The 16681-nt window shown below is 41.8% G+C and overlaps 1 protein-coding gene across 1 annotated transcript in view; it reads left to right on the top strand.

The window, feature by feature from the left end:
- The window catches only part of LOC135078176 (uncharacterized protein CG43867-like), a 409623-nt gene that overhangs the window by 370992 nt on the left and 21950 nt on the right, over positions 1-16681 (top strand). Inside the window, exons 9-17 of the mRNA XM_063972763.1 lie at positions 205-384; positions 2845-2944; positions 3647-3801; positions 5309-5434; positions 6129-6240; positions 6530-6778; positions 13537-13738; positions 15461-15668; positions 16157-16318. Coding sequence (XP_063828833.1) covers positions 205-384; positions 2845-2944; positions 3647-3801; positions 5309-5434; positions 6129-6240; positions 6530-6778; positions 13537-13738; positions 15461-15668; positions 16157-16318 — 1494 coding nt within the window. The remainder of the gene's footprint in view (positions 1-204; positions 385-2844; positions 2945-3646; positions 3802-5308; positions 5435-6128; positions 6241-6529; positions 6779-13536; positions 13739-15460; positions 15669-16156; positions 16319-16681) is intronic.

Below are 16681 nucleotides of genomic sequence, written 5' to 3'. Positions count from 1 at the left end.
ATACACCAGATCTTATTAATATTAAATACTTTAGGTAACATTTCCATTATGTTGATTGAGTTGTTGCAAGACAATTTTGTTAAAATGACAGGGGTTAATGTAACTTTCACTTATTAAAGTTTTCGAAAGAGACTTCTCATAATAGACGGCATTATTCGTGTCTACAGTGACGGATCAGCTTTTAACTTACCTCCTCTTTGCCAGCTTCCAATCAACTCATCGGAGCCCCACTACAGTACGCCAGTGAGGCACAGGCGGAACCTTTCCATCGGTACTACCAACCTAGCCACCACCGTCAGCACTGCCAACCAGACGGCCTTGAACACCATGAATAGAACTATGGATGAGAGGACCACTGCCAGTCTACTGGCCGATGATTTAGCGGTAAGTTTGTAGAGATAACGCTGTATTTAGTAAAACACTGGAAACATCATTTTGATTTTAACATCTTGCAGCTGAGTTTCTCTCTTGTTCTAAGATACAAGAAGATGCTTACTTCCATGCTGCATTCCCTATGTGTATTTGTGCAGGAAATAAACATTTGATATTTTCTATTATACATATTCAGCAATAAAGTTTAATTTTTGCATTAGGTCTACATGTATCGAGTTACTAATCTATTTAGACTAGATATCTAGAAACAAAGGTATTTTAAATTACGTACTGTTCTATAAAGTACATGATTGTAATAGACCCCAAAGATGTTGATCGCGTAATATTTAAAATTTGTTCCAATACCTCCACCCCCTTGGCACGTCGTCTGCAGACATATTTCCGTGTCCTCCCCCCTCTTTTGAGAGCGTGACGTAATTTTTGGATGACCCTTGAGCCGTTTGACTCGCTGACACGCGCAGCTTTTGGGAAATAAATGCCCCATGAGATATAAACATGGGAAACGATAAGTTTTATTATGATTGTAAGTGTTTAAAGATGCGTTCTTTTGGCCTATTTAGACAAATGAGAACCTTGTTAATTTGTTTCACTACATGGTATAATAAAACAAAGTCGCTTTCCGCTGTCTGTCCCTATGTGAAGTGAATAAAATGAATATGAATATGTATACTTAGATCTTTAAAACTACGCAACGGATTTTGATGCGGTTTTTTTAAATAAGAGTGATTCAAGAGGAAGGTTTATATGTATACTTAGCACCTGTGCGAAGCCGGGGCGGGGCCTAGTTAAATTATATTAATCTGCATAGACTAGGTATCATAACACTGGTCAACAAAAAAAATAAAATTGTTTGTTTCCTGTGATTTTTTTTCTGTTTCTATCTCAAATTGACGCATATTTTTTAAATATGGCAACAGTTTTTCTCTAACAGCTTTTGTTTTTAAGTTATAGCTCTCTACCCTCATTTAATATTTTTACTTAGATTTTTGATTTAATTGGACAAAAAAATATATTTTGTTGGTGTTTTCGATATTGCTTCGTTATGAAGATGTTGTGTACTTAATCCAGATGGCCTCTGCTATGTTTGTGGTAAATATAATATTTGAAAAACATCGAAAACCTCTATCGGACTTGATGAAAACTGCGTAACATCGACACTTTCATATAAATATTTGAAATTAAGTAATCAAGACCACAAATGGGTCATTTGTGTTCTGAGAATAGGTAACATCTTTTAGGCCAACAAGGGGGCTACACAAAATTCTCGTTCCATGTGTCTCTGGAATAGTCGTAACAAACAATAGCATTGGTTATAAAAAATTTGACCAGTGCGGCTTCCCGCACACACAACTTTTAGCTCTTCAGCTAAAGTTGATACAAACAGTTTTATAAACGTGCCTTTAGTCAGCCAAGACCGTATCACAGTACTTCCACCACTTTATATTAAGCTCGGCATCTTGAAAAGTTGAAACAGTTTGTGAAGGCGCTTGACAAAAGTGACGAATGTTTTAATTTTCTTTCACGCAGTTTTTCAGGATCAAGCACAGAAAACTTAAAAGCTGGTAATTTTTGAAGGGACTCACATTAGGCAACTGGTGAATGATCGTAATTTTAAGAAATCAATGAGTGAAGTCCAGTCCTAAGCTTAAAATGATTTTTTTTGGTTATAAGTAATTTCCTAAGCAAAAAGAGATTGTTGAGAGCATGCTATCCAACTTGCAAGAGCTAGGGTGCAACATGGGCATAAAAATACACTTCATGTACTCGCATTAACACCGATTTCCACAAAATGTGGGTGATTTTAGTGAGGAGCAGGATAAAAGTTTTCATTGGAATTTTCTGACAATGGGAGAAGGTTATCAGGGGCGTGGTGCTCATATATGAATGGCAGACCATTGCTGGAGTTTGCAACGAGATCTACTCAAACTTGCCTATTCAAGGAAATCATACAAAAGATCATTTGCAAGTGTTCAATAGAAATTTTATTAGCACAATGTATTAATTTTTCGTATTTTTTTGTCAAAATAATAAAACTCTATATTTTAAAAAGTAAAGCTGTTGGCGATCTCCCAGTATTATTTTCATAATCAGGGCCATAGAAATACCCAATAACAGAAAAAAAATTAAAGGAAAAAAACCATGTGTTGACCAGTGTAATTAATGAATAGTTTGCACTACTTTGTGGATTTTGGGACTAAGATTTTCTCGTAATTCATGTAATGTGCACATTGACTTTATGCTGCTCAATAAAAGCTGGGTACCAACAGGTTTTATTATGGAACTATGTAAACTATACGTAATTCATTTCGCTCGTAAGTCAGGCGCCAAAATGTCAGAAGGATAGTCAGTGAAAGAGTCGTTTGTCTGACTATACAAAATGGCAATGTTTCGAGCTTATACCCAATACTACCTAGGACCTATAGCTAATTTAGTTATTCTTCTTTTCTTCAGACGGCAGTAGAAAACTTAGTCGTGCTTCCAACGACGCCGAATACATCTACAGACGGCGACACAACCCATGACTATGCAGAGATATACACGCCAAGCAGAGGTAAGTTTTGAAACATACAAAATCTGTTTCAAACAATTTCTAATTCCTGATGTCATCTTTAGCATGAAACCTTGCTTATGAACTATGAAGTGATCAATTGTAAGATCTGTAGGCCTAAGATGCGCGCCGTGATAACTTTTATCGACGTCAAAATGTGTGGGCAAAATCGATAAAATGGCGTCATATCCGCTTATTGCGGCGCGCATCTTAGGCCTACTGGCCACAACATCCGTATATCATAAAATTACTACATCGACCTGACAGTCTATTTTTTTGTTTAGTGTTACTGCATTCAACGATTTCCCGAAAATATTCGAACATTCACTAAGTACGAGTACCATACTATTTTTTCTACGTAAATAAAATAATTTAAGATTTCATGGTTTTCCTTTCATTTGATTTATCAAGTTTGTTTGAGAGATTTCATCCTTATAATGAACCCTAACGATCCATGCGTTAAAAATACAGAGTGTAATTTTTAACAGATTTTAGTCGTTTCGTTTCTCGGGAGTAGCAAGCGAATTTTCGAAAATCTTTGAATGCAGTCCTTTCTTTTCAAAAATATAAAAATTTTATTTTCTTTGAGTAAAATTTTCTATCTACAGTATTATGAGTACTTTCCCTTAAGGTGGCATTACAAAATTCCACCCTGTATAACTACATGGGTAAGAACTGTATTACTATCATGTTATGTGTCCACAGAACGCACGCCCGCCTGGCAAGGGGCGGTGAACGTGGTGGTGCAAGGCAACAGTCGAGGAGGCTCCTCCACCGGGGACAGCTCGGCCTCCGAGCAGCCGCGCCCGCCCACGCCGCCGCTGCACCGCTTCCCCAGCTGGGAGGCCAAGATCTACCAGGTACCTACGGTGCTGCTACAGCCCTTTCTGCTTGAAGATAAAGTGCAAATTGGCTCGCTCCTAAGGTACCAGGTATAAATCAACCAGCACCGTAGGTAGCTGCTCTTTTTCCTTGGTAATTGTGCCGGACGGTATTGGGTTGCAACCGTGCGGACCCTCAAATCCGTACGCCGGCACGGCGCGATGCGGGGTGCAGCGCGAGCGGGAGAGCGAGACGAAGGGGGCGAGGAGCGCAGAAATGAAAACTCTGGGTTGAGTCTGTGACCGGTTCCTCGGAGCAGTGGAGATAGCTTGGTGTTGTTGCTTGTTGAGGAGAAAACGCAGAACTGTATTTATTTAGATTGAGATAAACTATTTCTTAACTTTAGACAGGTAAATAAAGGTACACAGGTACAAGGTTAACTACAAATTATGAATCCTTACACGAAATTGGGCTCATTTGGCCACACTATTATACACTAATTGCCTTTATGGCTAATTACGACTATTAATACTTAAAGGTAAATTACTATTAGAAACTATACATAATTAACTTTCTTATGTACATATTACGAATACGATCACTTATACATAACAATATGAAATTACACGTTTAATTGTTATACATAAAACAAATGGCTATTAGACTATACATTTCAACTGTTTTCTAAAATAAACTATTAATTATACACCTCAATCATCATCCATGTGCCTACTAATTACTATTTACTACTTAGAGACCTGATACGTTAACAATTACGAACAAACCATAAGAGAAAGTGGACTGTATTACGAAAATATCGAAATTTAACTATTTACAAAGATTTTACATTATGTTTTCTATTCGGAGGCCGTCCGTCGTGCACAGTAATAAAGGGCAAAATCGCCCGTTCAAAATGCCGCCGCATGCTCCAACGCCGCAGAATCGTCAATTGTTACTAGCAACAGAAGAAGTCACTAAAGAAATAGATGTTCTTTCTGCTTGGCCATAGAGTGCAAACTTGCTCGCTCAAAATGCCGCCGCAAACTCCATCAACCAATTCCATAGCATCGTCAATTTTTTCTAGTGAGAGAAGAACAGGTATCCTCCATCCTCCTAACTGATGCCACAGGATCGTCGTTTGTTTCTAGCAACCGATGATATTGCATAAGGATAAGCAGCACTTTCTTCTTGGCAGTAAAGTGCACACTTGCTCGTCCATCTTAGCCACTGCATAGGTGGGAGACTAAAACATCAGATCGTCAATTGTTACTAGCACTACAAGAAGTCACCTAAGAAATAGCTGCTCTTTCTGCTTGTCTATAAAATTCAAATTTTCTCTTTTCAATAGAAATATGTCTAATGCTAGACAAAGACCTCGGGCTACCTCACGCCGCAGCGGAGGTAACAAGGTTTGGGAATATTTCCAGTGTCCTCGCGCTTTTTATGACATTTACAAGGTCAACTTGTTGCTGTGTAGTGTCAAATACATAGAACGTTTGTTTCACATAAGATAGAAAATTATAGTGATTGAATTTTTGTTCCCAGGTTGCAGACGATGGCCTCCAACAATCGGTGGAAGGCGAGCTAAGCCCGCCGCCGTGCCCGCGGCCCATGCACGAGTCAACAAGCTACCAGGACATATCCGTCCCTGTATACGCCACTGTTAAAGGGGTGAGTGAACTAATGTCATCGTATTTTGAACTTTCTTCTTCTTCCTTGGTCTCTCACTTATGAGGATCACGACCACATACATACTTTGAACTTTACATAGATTTAATAAGGTGCTAATATAACTTTTCTATTCAAATCTTCTATTATTATCGTTGAGTCCATCATCTACCTACGCCATAAATCTGTCCCTGTATATGTGACTGTCAAAAAAGTAAGTTGACTAAAGCCTGGTCCGTGAACACGTAGAATTTTGTCCAATGACCCCAAGCTACGCGGTCGCACACTCACTGCGGGCGCGCGTCGCACAGTCGGAACAGCAATATAATTACGCGCGAGCGATAAGGATGGGTAGCTTGGGGTCATTAGACAAAATTCTACGTGCTCACGGACCAGGCTTTAACACTCAATCAGGTAGTGGCTGAACCATTACTGTAGTATGGATATTTATCATAATCTGGTCATTTAGTCTATTGTGCAGGCAGGATCACAAACCATAATTTACCAGACGTTAAGGCTAAACGGGTTTGGGAGTCCTGATGTTCTATTTTTTGTCCCTTAGTCGCCTTTAAATCACATGCATGGGAAGAGTAGGTGTGCTTCTTTTCAATTGTGCCGGAGCGACAAGCCTAGTATTAGCAGCAAGTTGATACTTAACTTGAACTACGATTTAAATACATACTATCTTTTGTTCTAGCGCGCTAGTCAGATAAGGTCAATGCCCTTCACGGGCGATTCATCAGACGATTCGTCGGATGGCGAGGAGTCAATGGGCGTCACTGTACATAACACCCCACACCATCAATTTGGTAAGTTCAATATAAATGTAACTATATTCATTCGTTGTTTGTATTTGTTTTTGAATGTTTTTGGTCAAATAAATAATTATGTGATGTCGTTTGATGTAAAAAAAATAACTTAATCATTACTATCTGATATCTAAGACAGTATCAGTCGCCGCATTTAACTTTAAATCTCTTAGAATCACCAATTTACTCACCTCAATTCTTATTTAAACAAATAATAATCGATCATTCAATACTGTCCGAATCAGTAACCGTGTTTTACTCATGTAACTAACAACTAACATCACCCCAGGTGCGCAAACATCAAGCCAAATGAACATGCCTATCAACAACGTGAATCTCACAAGCGTATTGCCAGCCTCCATACAACAAACGTCGAGCCATCCTCTAGTACTGACCAACAGTGCTAACGGCCAGTGCAGTTCGTCGGACACCAGTTTGAGTGCAAGCAGTCCGTCGAAAAGCGTCAAAACAAGTTCCAGTTTGAGTCCAGCGAAAAGGTCTAGCAGTGGATCGCCAAGTAAACAAAGTAAAACTAGAGGTAAGTGTCATTTTTGTATATTTTCTCTATACAGCAGGCTTCCAGCCATTCTCTAGTACTGACCAACAGTGCTAACGGCCAGTGCAGTTCGTCTGACACCAGTTTGAGTGCGAGCAGTCCGTCGAAAAGTGTCAAAACCAGCTCTAGTTTGAGTCCAGCGAAAAGGTCTAGCAGTGGATCGCCGAGTAAACAAAGTAAAACTAGAGGTAAGTGTTTTTATATAATTACCTCATACAGCAGACTTCCAGCCATCCTCTAGTACTGACCAACAGTGCTAACGGCCAGTGCAGTTCGTCTGACACCAGTTTGAGTGCGAGCAGTCCGTCGAAAAGCGTCAAAACAAGCTCCAGTTTGAGCCCAGCGAAGAGGTCTAGCAGTGGATCGCCGAGTAAACATAGCAAAACTAGAGGTAAGTGCGATTTTGTATATTTATCCCATACAGCAGACTTCCAGCCGTCCTATAGTACTGACCAACAGTGCTAACGGACAGTGCAGTTCGTCGGACACCAGTTTGAGTGCGAGCAGTCCGTCGAAAAGCGTCAAAACAAGTTCCAGTTTGAGTCCAGCGAAAAGGTCTAGCAGTGGATCGCCGAGTAAACAAAGCAAAACTAGAGGTAAGTGTCATTTTGTATATTTATCCCATACAGCAGACTTTCAGTCATCCTCTAGTACTGACCAACAGTGCTAACGGCCAGTGCAGTTCGTCGGACACCAGTTTGAGTGCGAGCAGTCCGTCGAAAAGCGTCAAAACCAGCTCTAGTTTGAGTCCAGCGAAAAGGTCTAGCAGTGGATCGCCGAGTAAACAAAGCAAGACTAGAGGTAAGTGTAATTTTTGTATATATTCTCTATACAGCAGGCTTCCAGCCATACTCTAGTACTGACCAACAGTGCTAACGGCCAGTGCAGTTCGTCTGACACCAGTTTGAGTGCGAGTAGTCCGTCGAAAAGTGTCAAAACCAGCTCTAGTTTGAGTCCGGCGAAAAGGTCTAGCAGTGGATCGCCGAGTAAACAAAGTAAAACTAGAGGTAAGTGTCATTTTTGTATATTTTCTCTATACAGCAGGCTTCCAGCCATTCTCTAGTACTGACCAACAGTGCTAACGGCCAGTGCAGTTCGTCTGACACCAGTTTGAGTGCGAGCAGTCCGTCGAAAAGCGTCAAAACAAGTTCCAGTTTAAGTCCGGCTAAGAGGTCTAGCAGTGGATCGCCGAGTAAACAGAGCAAAACTAGAGGTAAGTGTTTTTATATATTTAACTCATACAGCAGACTTCCAGCCATTCTCTAGTACTGACCAACAGTGCTAACGGCCAGTGCAGTTCGTCTGACACCAGTTTGAGTGCGAGCAGTCCGTCGAAAAGTGTCAAAACAAGCTCTAGTTTGAGTCCGGCGAAAAGGTCTAGCAGTGGATCGCCGAGTAAACAAAGCAAAACTAGAGGTAAGTGTCATTTTGTATATTTATCCCATACAGCAGACTTCCAGCCGTCCTATAGTACTGACCAACAGTGCTAACGGCCAGTGCAGTTCGTCTGACACCAGTTTGAGTGCGAGCAGTCCGTCGAAAAGCGTCAAAACAAGTTCCAGTTTAAGTCCGGCTAAGAGGTCTAGCAGTGGATCGCCGAGTAAACAAATCAAAACTAGAGGTTAGTACATTGACCTTACAGTTGCAAACGATTCTTCATAAGTGTCACAATATAATTCTTCCCTCTCCTAGATTAAACTCAAGTAAACAGAACAAATTGATTTTAGTTCCCCTCTTTACCCAAACTACGTTAAGAGCGTTTACGTCTAGCGTGGCATGTCAAGTTTAGGTATTTTCGATGCTATTTTTATTCACACTAAAATAATTGTGACTGTGTGCGTGTTTTCACGCTCTATAGTCAAACCAAAATACTTTGATCCACCATCGTAAAAGTGTGCCAGGCTTAGGGTTGCCAGGTCCAAAATCACAAAAGCCGGACTTTGTGCTTCATTTGGCCGGACATTTTACCCTAAAAGCCGGACATGTGACGGGGGGGGGGGGGGGTGCAATTAGTGTCAGCTCATGAGTGAGTACTATCATCATCGGTTGCCCAACATCCCGATGCGTGCGCTTCATATGATTCTGTGGCTCGACTTTCACCGCGGCAACCAAATAAAAAGCCTAACAAAAGCCGGACAGGCCGGACAAGGCAATATTTGGCCGGACAAGTGCCTAAAAAGCCAAACATGTCCGGCTAAAGCCGGACGCCTGGCAACCCTAGCCAGGCTGTCAAGTGACAGCTCAAGGAAACTATAAAGTCTTCAAATCTTCCAACACCGACTCCATAATTATAAATCATGGTATACATTAGTCCTAATCAATAATAAATACGTAAATTCTTTATCAAATAGTAAATTGTCAAAGGTTTTTTACTATTTTGAGAATATTTTATACAGCCTATGTTCAGCAGAAAAAAAATTGAATTTTATTTATTTATTTATTTATTTATACTTCAGCACATAAAGTAACAAATGCACTGTGGCGGACTTAATGCCGGATGGCATTCTCTGCCAGTCAACCACGGGTCATGCAGAAAGAGTAAGGCGGTGCAAAAAATTAACATTTTTGATAATAAACCTACTTACATAAGATTACATAAAATAAATAACATAATACAAATAAATATAATAGACATACACATAAATACATAAACATAATAATATTATAGATGTACACATCACTCATGTCTGAGATAGCGAGAAAATTGAGAAAAAAAGGTCATTCCTTGAAATGTTTGCGCAGTGCCTTTTTGAAAGTAAATTTGGAAGAAGGTTTGCGTAATTTGGCCGGAAGGCCGTTCCAGAGCCGTACAGCGGAGACTAAGAAAGAGTTGGACATGAAGCCAGTGCTGTGATGAGGGGTGGCAAGCTGAAGAGACTGACTAGAGCGAAGATTTCTATTGTGAGTGGAGTGGAGGTACTGAAATTTATCTTTTTAATTTTAATGGTGAGAGATTTTTTCAAATCGGTTCTATTCAAAATAAACTTTTCCTGTTAACTATTCTTTTTTTATCCGGAAAATGCATAACATTTCATACCCACCAGCTGCGGGGGCAGCTAGTGGGTTATGTGGGGTTCTTCCTACCAGAAAAGGTGGGTAGCCCCTACACCCACTAATAACCTGACTGTTTCTGCCATGATCCATATGAGTGATATGAGGGAACGCGGGACATCGCCGTTGGTTGTTGCCTGTAGCATTCGTCCTTAGCCGCCACCAGACACCTCCATGTCTAGCGACCGAGGCCTGTTAGGAAGGGACAGTTGGAGACCATAAGCTGTCCTCTTGCGCCCAGGGCGGCGGAAAACCGGAGTGTCGGCTGAGGCCTCTCGCTCCCCCTTTCCACTGCACACTATACCATAAGATTATTTGTGTCAGAAGAATATATTTTATACTAATGTAGATATTGTTTCCGAAAGCGAGCGGGTTCATTCCGTACCTGTACGCTTTATGCGTTCTCTAGCAAAAGCTGAAAATCAGTGTTCTGCCCTTTTGAGGGTAGTGTTTATACTGAGCTCTTTGCTTTTTACATCGCTGCGGCACACATCACTCTGATGCAGGGAACTATTTGAAACGCTAGTCATCTTTATCTTATGTTGTTTTTTCACTTTTGTTATGTTGCAACTGTTGAAATTATTACTAACCTGTGTAACAAAATACCAGTGTGTCTGTGTGTCACCTAGTGTGTTTCTTGACTAACTAACTTTATTTCGATATTGAATTGAATTTCAATAGCAACTATACATAATGTGTGTGTTAAAAGCATTAAAAAAAGTGTGTTAGAACAAATAAACAATTTATCTATCTATCTCACGCCTCTTCCCGATTGGTAGGGAGAGGTCATTTCCAACCGCCACTCGTTCGCTTAGGCTGGGCACTGTTGGAGCGTGTCAGTCTGCTGCGGTGACTCACGTGCCAAGACTGCAGTGTTAACTGACAACCATCTACAGGCTCTCGGCCTATACGTTGGAGGAATGGCCCGAAGCACCCATGGCCCGGTAGAACCTGGGTCGCCCTATGTGTGAGGCGATCATGCCGTCGCACCCACTCCTCTAATACAGGGAGAACTGCCTCTATGGTGCGACGTAAAATTTGGCTGACGGCCAGGCGTACCCTTCAGCACTCTAGGGCCTAGATCCTCAAGCCTCTACCTTTTGGTTTCCACCTCTCGTGGTGCACGTACACGTACATTTCCCCTTGGGACCTATGGTCACCTCGCAACTGGCGTCTATTCTCGGTTGTCGACACTAGCTTTGTCGCCACTGAGGATAAATGGCATAAATAATATCGATTGTCACCAGTGGCGACACATACTTTCCCAGTTGTAGCTACAGGCTTTCTCACAATTTATGGCAAATTAGAAAAATACATCCCAATTATGCCTAGTGGGGACGTACACAAATATTGACGCAAATGTCATCGTGCATGACATACGTAAAGTAAAAGTCAAGTAAGACCAGATAAATACAAATATTATTAATTTTATTTTGAACTAGCGGCCGCCCGCGACTTCGTACGCGTGGACCTCGTTTTACTCCTTAGTTCGTAAAATCTGTTGTTTGACATCATGTTGATAGATGGCGTTTCACGGCTTCCCCCGCATGAATATTTACGAACGTCAAAAACAGTAGTTTGTCCAGCGCTGTAGATTTTAACCAATGACGATAGATTGCGCTTTTTAGACACGTCTTATTTATTTATTGAAATTCATTTGTCACATATCATCATAAATTATAACCTATAATTATGTTAATCTGGGTTGTAAACAATAATACTGTAAAGTTTCAACAAAATCCGTTCAGTAGTTTTTGAGTGAAAGAGTAACAAACATCCAGACATCCAAACTTTCGCATTTATAATATTAGTAGGATTGTTATACGTCGCCACTAATGACAATAATTTTTTTCCCATTTATCCTCAGTAGGGACATAGTCAGTGTCCACAACTGGGAATAGACGGACTGCGGATACTATGCGGTATTCACGAATTACCTCAGCCTGTGCCTCAGTGATATCATGCGTTGCGCTTTTTTCAACAGTAGGATGCTCCACGACTACACAGCACTGTGCCATAGTTGAGCCCCATATAGGACCATATAACGCGCGACGCAAAAGTATAGTCAGCGACTCAGTGCGGCCGGGCCTCCGAGATTAGGCATCAACCGGCTTAGTGCGCCGGCGGTAGCCAAAAGCTTAGGGGTGAGACGATTCAAGTGGCCGTCAAATGACCACTGACCAACTAACTACAATCCGAGCTACCTACCGCAAAGATTTTCCGACTGTAATATGTTGTGTACGTTCCCCCTACAACTAGGTGGGACCCTGCTGGCAGAGCATTCCTATTAACTATTATGTAACCACCTATTTATGGCAAATAAATTATTAGTATTATTCCTCTATAATATTAGTAGGTATACATACATAACTTGCTGTTCCAAATTTTCGTCATTCGTTTTCGTTTCATCGCTAAAAATAACTTAATTTTATTTTTCACTAGCGGCCGCCCGCGACTTCGTACGCGTGGACCCCGTTTTACCCTTAGGGGTGAAGTTTCGAGTTTTTTAGGGTTTACCAGGAAATTATTCAAACTTTTCTCGCTGTAAAAACCATCCTTGGACTTCAACAAACATTAAAAAAAAAGAATTGGTAAAATTGGTCCAGGCGTTGTTGAGTTATGCGCTTACCAACACATTTTGCGATTCATTTTTATATTATAGAAGATTACGTCTGAAATAGAATTTGTAGTAAAAATAGACTGTAATGAAAAATAACAATAAAATATTTTAATTACCACGTGATCGCAAAATCTACCACCAAGATTTTGCGGATACACTATAAAAGTCCAGCTACCTGTCAAAGATCAACGTACGCGTGACACATGTCAGCAGAGCACCGAGCGACGTGACCTCACTCTGGAACGCCTCGAGGCGGACTGAATTTGAACGATTCGTGCGCGGCGATTTATAGTAGTTTTCAAATACTCATAGAAAAAAAATTACAATGAATTATTTTAAATTTCAAAGTAAATATTTTAGATAAGATATTCTTCTATTATATTAAGCTATTTTTGTGTTGAATAAAGGAAGAATATTGGTGAAAAAATCACTTTGATTTTTGGGTATTTCACGTTCTTTTAATTTGTGATTTCTTATTGTAAAATGCTTAAATCTAAAAATTTTCTCAGATAACTATTTGCCCAAGGATCTATGCTATAGGATATAAATGTTTGTTAAATCGTTTTCACAGTATTTTTATAAAAATTTCAGCTTGTAAACTGACGCTAAAGTGGAAATTTACAAAACCTGTGTGGACTTATCTTGATAGAATTCTTAAATACTAAACTAATCGCAATATTTTCTCAATTAACTATTTAGACGACGAAATTGCCTAACTATTTATGCCTATAACATATTTGTAATATTGCTGGTTAATGATTGTAACGAGTTGAAAAAGTACTGTTTTTGCGCCAAACGGCGTAAACGCTCTTAAGCTCTTACTAAAAATCCCTACCAAATGCCAGATACGAGTACATTTTCTTAAATGTACTCGTATGTATTTGTATAAACCACCTAGAATAATGCAAATTACAATATTTTTAAAGGTCACGTAACCAAAAATTACGATCAAATTAAAATACAAAATGACACTTGAACCTTGATAACACTACTAAATTCACACCCAATTTGGTATTCACTTATGTCTTCACCATCATACCAGGTGCTCATCATCATATTTCTTCCCCAGACACATCATTCGAGTCCGGAATGTCTGATGACTATGCCATCCCACCTGACGCAGTCTCGTGTGACAGTATGGCGTCACCATCTCTGGCATCGTTATGCCGGGCCCCACCTGCCACTGACTCGCCAAGACGACACGACGCGTTGGAGAAGAGCGGCCATCTTGCCAAGCTTGGCGGGAAACTGAAGACTTGGCGGAAGAGATGGTAAGTGTTACCTAGGCTATACGGGTCGGGTGACTATGCGGTATCACGCAGCAATATGACGTCACCATCGCTGGCGTCGTTATACCGCGCGTCGCCCGCCACTGACTCGCCAGACGACACAACGCGTTGGAGAAGAGCGGCCATCTTGCCAAGCTTGGCGGGAAGCTGAAGACTTGGCGGAAGAGATGGTGAGTGTAACCTAGGCTATACTAGTCGTGCGACAGTATGGCGTCACCATCTCTGGCGTTGTTATGCCGCGCGCCGCCCGCCACTGACTCGCCAAGACGACACGACGCGCTAGAGAAGAGCGGCCATCTTGCCAAGCTTGGCGGGAAGCTGAAGACTTGGCGGAAGAGATGGTGAGTGTTACCTAGGCTATACTAGTCGTGCGACAGTATGGCGTCGCCATCGCTTGCGTCGTTATGCCGGGCCCCACCTGCCACTGACTCGCCAAGACGACACGACGCGCTGGAGAAGAGCGGCCATCTTGCCAAGCTTGGCGGGAAGCTGAAGACTTGGCGGAAGAGATGGTAAGTGTTACCTCGGCTGTACTAGTGCGACAGTATAGCGTCACCGCGCCACCCGCCACTGACTCGCCAAGACGCCACGACGCGTTGGAGAAGAGCGGCCATCTTGCCAAGCTTGGCGGAAGAGATGGTAAGTGTAACCTAGGCTATACTAATCGTGCAACAGTATGGCGTCACTGCGCCACCCGCCACTGACTCGCCAAGACGCCACGACGCGTTGGAGAAGAGCGGCCATCTTGCCAAGCTTGGCGGAAGAGATGGTAAGTGTAACCTAGGCTATACTAATCGTGCGACAGTATGGCGTCACTGCGCCACCCGCCAGTGACTCGCCAAGACGACACGACGCGTTGGAGAAGAGTGGCCATCTTGCCAAGCTTGGCGGGAAGCTGAAGACTTGGCGGAAGAGATGGTAAGTGTTACCTAGGTTATGCTAGTCGTGCGACAGTATGGCGTCGCCATCGCTTGCGTCGTTATGCCGCGCGCCGCCCGCCACTGACTCGCCGAGACGACACGACGCGTTGGAGAAGAGCGGCCATCTTGCCAAGCTTGGCGGGAAGCTGAAGACTTGGCGCAAGAGATGGTAAGTTTAAACGGCATGGTGTCACCACGACATGAGCATTCCCGCAATCATGGAGTCGTATCCGAAAGTCGCGGTCGTATCCGAGAGTCGCAGTTGACAGAAAACTAGAGGCTTTAGAAAAAATTGGTAAAATCTTGGTACATAAGTCAGTATAGACCAGCGGTTCCCAAACTTATTTAGTCTACTGCCCACTTTGAGAATAAATTATTTTTTAGCGCCCCCCATTTTTGTAGTCAAGAGTCAAGCTCAGTCGGTGTCTAAGAGTCCTCCTAGTAGATGACGCCTCCCAAGCCTTTTTTTTGGGTCTCTTACCGCCCCCCTTTAAGCCTGCAGCGCCCACAAAGGGGCGTTATCGCCCACTTTAGGAAAGACTGGTATAGACGATCCTGCTTATGCTACGACGAGGTGGAAATGGGAGTTACATCTGTCATAATTTGTCTCTTTTTGGATTGATGTTCCAGCACCAACAGGGTTACCCAGCCCCCTGCTGGTTAACAAATAAAAGGTCTATTAAAAACTTGACTTTGAATTTTCTTTTAGTATTTTTACCCCTTTACCTTTTTTGTAAAACCTAAATGAAATTAAATACTCATATAAAATCATTACTTTTTACAGGTTTGTCCTCAAAAACGGCACGCTATCCTACTGGAAGTCTCAATCAGAGGTCAACAGGAAGCCGCAAGGTCAGATCGGGCTTGGCGAGGCGTGCAAGATATCCCGGAACGAAGGCGCGGCTACCTTTGAGATTTTCACCGGGAGTCGGACCTACTACCTGACTGCTGATAGTATCGCCACTATGGAGGATTGGATCAGGGTGCTACAAGTAAGTTACTTTGTTGAATGCTATTAACTCGTTAGTAGGTACCCTATAAAATTGAACCAATAATAATAAGAATGTAAAAGTGCTTTTTAAAAGCCTATTTGCAAAAATTTATGAGTTTTATGAGTTTTTTATGATGTTCCATCATGTTAACTGGATTCTATACCCCTAATTTGTTTTGCTCGTGCTTGAAAAATGGATGATATCAATTAACGACGAACATCAAATTATGAGAGAATACAGAGGAAATACACGCCGCAGAAATGAAATACAGGCCGCTACCAACCGTGCGATGTGGAAGTCATTGGGAGAGGCCTATGTTCAGCAGTGGACGTCCTATAGCTGAAATGATGATGATGATGACAGAGGAAAAGTAAATCTATAGACTGTATAAAATATCCTAACCACAACTTGCCTAACAAACACTCTTTAGTTTTCTATTAACTTGGCTTTGATGCCAACACTTAAACCTCCTTTTTCCATCTTTCCAGAACGTCCAAAGGCGGAACGCGACCAAACTGCTTCTCAGCAAGGAGGACAACAAGCCCACCATTCAGGGCTGGCTCACGAAAGTCAAGAACGGCCACGCCAAGAAGAGCTGGTGCGTGCTCATCGGCAAGATGTTCCTGTACTTCAAGTCGCCGGGAGACCAGGTAAAAACTACTGACTGAGAAAGAAACATTTATTACAATATGGACGTCACACAAATACAGACAATTACCATAACAGTGGCACATAGGAAATAATAAGAAAGAAAAACAAGAGCGCACTAAGCAGTGCGCCACATACTCACAATAATGATATCCACTGCAGTCGCGTCGGTACGGCATAATCTGTCCCCCCACTCAGCTTATGCCGTGGCCCAGGGTGACGAAGGTCAAACGCTGGTTTTCAGTGTGCTAAATCGTTATTTTGTAGAATCTGTCCACGAAATTATGTAGATTGTGTGTACAGTCTGTTAGATGGTGCTACCTTAAACTTGATTTTCTCTTATGTCGAAAGCTAAGGAGTAAGTA

Source organism: Ostrinia nubilalis, chromosome 14, assembly GCF_963855985.1.
Source record: "Ostrinia nubilalis chromosome 14, ilOstNubi1.1, whole genome shotgun sequence".
Lineage (NCBI taxonomy): Eukaryota > Metazoa > Arthropoda > Insecta > Lepidoptera > Crambidae > Ostrinia > Ostrinia nubilalis.
This window is presented reverse-complemented; position numbering and strand designations above follow the sequence as displayed.